Source organism: Phaseolus vulgaris, chromosome 11, assembly GCF_051622355.1.
Source record: "Phaseolus vulgaris cultivar YP4 chromosome 11, ASM5162235v1, whole genome shotgun sequence".
In the NCBI taxonomy this organism is placed as follows: domain Eukaryota; kingdom Viridiplantae; phylum Streptophyta; class Magnoliopsida; order Fabales; family Fabaceae; genus Phaseolus; species Phaseolus vulgaris.
The window spans coordinates 46,324,656-46,328,143 of record NC_143508.1 but is presented as its reverse complement, the minus strand read 5'-3'; the positions used below and the strand labels follow the sequence as shown (position 1 = coordinate 46,328,143).

The window sequence follows — 3,488 nt, the reverse complement described above, 5'->3', positions numbered from 1 at the left end:
TACTTTAATCCGTAACATTGTAGAATTATTATATTATGTTTATTTGATTTGATTTTTATATTACTTACCTATCAGTTATATTATTAATATAGTATATATAAATGTACATATAATAATTATGTTGGACGAAAATGCTTTAAAAGTTATTTCAACGAAGTATTTTAAGAAAACATGCGTGTTTAAAAATTATTATTCCCCATATATCTTTTTGTCTACTTATTTAATCTATATTTATAAAATAAATTTTAATATTTAAAAATATAAAATTGTTTAAAATAAAATAGCATCATAATACAAATGATTATAGTATATTTAAAATATAATTATGCAACAGGTGTGTTTTATTCCTCACATAAAAAGGCGTAACGAAAAGGGCCTCACAAGCAGCCATGTTTGACCATTGGGTAGCCTGTGAGTACCCAACCAGGTATATTGAAATGCTACAATTGTGATATTTGTTGTACTTATTAATTATTAGGACAATGACATATTATTGATTATACTAGTTATAATTCTCTTAACAAAAAGAATATATTTTTTATATTATTATTGTATTTTTAAATGGAGAGTACAATATTTTTAAATATCATTATAATAGATTTTTCAAATTCACGTTTACCTTTTTAGAATTATATTATAAATAATATTTAAAATTAAACTAAAAGTAATTATTCTTCATTATTCAGATTCCTATTTGCTAAATTATTAAAATATGTATTATAAAAATATGACGGCATCATTTATTATAAGAGTTGAATTATAACCGTTATTGTCATGGAATTCTTCTATTTTCTACTAGGTAAGATTTGAAAAATAAATGTGAGAATGGATGTCGTAAAGGCAAATAAATTTGTGGCCGAAAACACCATAAATTCTGTTTCTGACATCACTGATGTCCCTTAGCTAGAAAAGAGAGTGGTATTAGTCCCACCTTCATCAACCTGGTGGACTCAGTACTGTTGTGATTGCAATAAGAGTAGCCACTATCATGTACGCGTTTCGTATTTCATTTGACATTTTTTCTTTCATTCCAGCTTTTCGAATTACCCACTCATGTGTTGTTTCTATTAACGAAAAGCCTTTTCTAAACATTCTAACTCTTTTTCCGTCATCACCAAATTGTTTCTACTTGTTTATTATATAAAATGCCCTTTGACCCATCAAATTTGAAGATCGCTCATAACCACTATCAACACTGTACAGAACACAATATTTTTCACAACAACCTTCCAATGAGTTAGATAAATCACTCTAATTAATAACTTATAAATTGGTTTAACTGCAATCAAATTATAAAACCTTTTCTACTAGGTAAGTTTGAAAAATAAAAAAGAAACCAAGGCCAATACTGGAAGAAGGACATCGTAGAAGGAAACCATAAGCTCTGCAGTGAAATCATTTGGAGATATGATCATTATAGACATGAGGTAGCTGATTGCAAGGAACCATGTTGACACATACAGTAGATACCATCCGACATTCATAGGCATCAGCCAAGTAATTGTGAGAATGGATGTCGTAAAGGCAAATAAATTTGCGGTCGAAAACACCATAAATTCTGTGTCTGACATCACTGATGTCCCTTGAGCTAGAAAGAGAGTGGTATTAGTCCCACCTTCATCAACCTGACGAAATCCACCAGGTGGACTCAGTACTGATTGATAGGTTGTGGTTGCAATAAGAGTAGCCACTATCATGTACGTGTTTCGTATTTCATTCGACATTTTTTCTTTCATTCCAGTTTTTCGAATTATCCACTCATGTGCTGTATCGATTAACGAAAAGCCTTTTCTAAACATTCTAACTCTTTTTTCAGTCCTCACCAAATTGTTTCTAATTTCTTGATCGTTTATTATATCAAATGCTCTTTGACCCATCAAATTTGAAGCATGTAGATCGTTCATAACCTTTATCAACAATTTCATTGCCTGTACAGAAAGAATATTTTTCACAATAACCTTCCAATGAGTTACATAAATCACTCTAATTATAACTTATGAATTGGTTTAACTGCAATCAAATTATAAAACCTTTTCGGTCTCCAATGTATTAGGTATTTTCCAGTATTTGTTGAGGAATTTAAAACACACTTAACTAGAACTATATTTTTTAGTTTTCTATTCCAACAAAACTTTTACTATTACTACTGAAATATTATCAATAAATTTATATATATATATATATATATATATATATATATCCATTACTAAACTTTTCTGGATCCTTCCACTAGAATATTGTTTATACATTATAATTAAACTTAACTCTCTTCATTTTGTGACTTTTTATGTTGTTATTTGTGCTTTATACCTATCAACACATCAACATTAAATTCAAAGAGAGGGACTGAGAGATTTAAATGATACCTTCGTGTCATTCTTTGTTGCTGCAATGTGTAAAGTGGTGTTGCCCTCCACATCTGTCTGATTCAGAATGTTTTGCAACTCAACTGGATTTGTCGTGAGCCACCTAAGTAAGAACTCAAAAGCCTCAAACTTCTGGTATTTAACAGCAAAATGCAGTGCGGTCTCATTTGTAGCAGTCAAATCATCTATTGAATCTGGACAAGCTTCGAGAACAGCAGTTAAAAGGTTTATATATCCGAATTGACTTGCCAAATGCAAAAGAGTGAGACCTCCTCTCATTTGGGCTCGAACGAGTTCTTTGTCCATCTCTATAAAGTGAAAGACCATTGTGACGTGACCATGTTCTAGAGCAAGGTGGATCGGTCTCAGTCCTTGGGGATTGAATTTCCATGAAAATGAAGGTTTTAATATCATGATCTCATTGGCAAATTGAAGATGCCCTGCACGTGCAGCAACATGTAAAGGAGTTTCAACAAATGGTATCAAATCTATCTCTTCTAAAACACGTGGATTCTGCTCAATCAAATTGTATAGAGTATCTATGTTTTTCTGTTGTGCTGCATTCTCCATCGTCACCACACTCTTCACTTGTTTGGAGTGTTTCTTGGCTTTGTCGAGTTGTCTAAGTTTCCAAAACGACAGTTTGAGTTATGGAGGACGATATATGTTGGACCCATTTGAGTTTCAACCTTAATATACAGAAGGTAACAAGTTACTATTCATAGAAAAAAAAAACCCTCTTTCTTTTTGGCTTTCTTAAAGGATAAGAAAATAATAAATATATTTTATTTCACTTTTTTGTTTTAAATTCAAACTAATTGTCTACTGTCTTTTTAAAACATAAACCTAAGTATTAAATAATATATTTAATTTATTCTTGTAATTAAGTGTATTTTAAATGTTAAAGAAAAGGAGGTTGTACTTTAATCCGTAACATTGTAGAATTATTATGTTATGTTTATTTGATTTGATTTTTATATTATTTACCTATCAGTTATATTATTAATATCGTATATATAAATGTACATATAATAATTATGTTGATGCGAAAATGCTTCAAAAGTTACTTTCAACCAAGTATTTTAAGAAAAAAGAGCGTGTTTAAAAACTATTATTCACCCT

At 30.0% G+C, this 3,488-nt stretch overlaps 1 protein-coding gene across 2 annotated transcripts; it reads right to left on the bottom strand.

The window, feature by feature from the left end:
• Positions 1-1,114: 1,114 nt before the first annotated feature.
• On the bottom strand, positions 1,115-3,039 carry LOC137808869 (ankyrin repeat-containing protein BDA1). 2 transcript variants are annotated; one of them, XM_090296987.1, is made up of 2 exons: positions 2,367-3,039; positions 1,115-1,625 (listed from the first exon to the last, which is right to left on the bottom strand). In XM_090296987.1, the coding sequence occupies exons 1-2, from the start codon at positions 2,934-2,936 to the stop codon at positions 1,308-1,310; spliced, it is 888 nt and encodes a 295-aa protein (XP_090153113.1). In that variant the 5' UTR covers positions 2,937-3,039; the 3' UTR covers positions 1,115-1,307. The 2 variants fall into 2 exon arrangements, with proteins under 2 accessions (XP_090153113.1, XP_090153112.1); XM_090296986.1 differs by having other exon boundaries at positions 1,116-1,928.
• Between the last annotated feature and the right edge of the window lie 449 nt (positions 3,040-3,488).

Excerpts from the sequence above, each read along its gene's own strand:
- LOC137808869 (XM_090296986.1), bottom strand. The coding sequence starts at position 2,936 with ATGGAGAATGCAGCACAACAGAAAAACATAGATACTCTATACAATTTG. Across the intron at positions 1,929-2,366 it reads CAACAAAGAATGACACGAAG|GCAATGAAATTGTTGATAAA; the intron begins GTATCATTTAAA and ends CTTTCTGTACAG.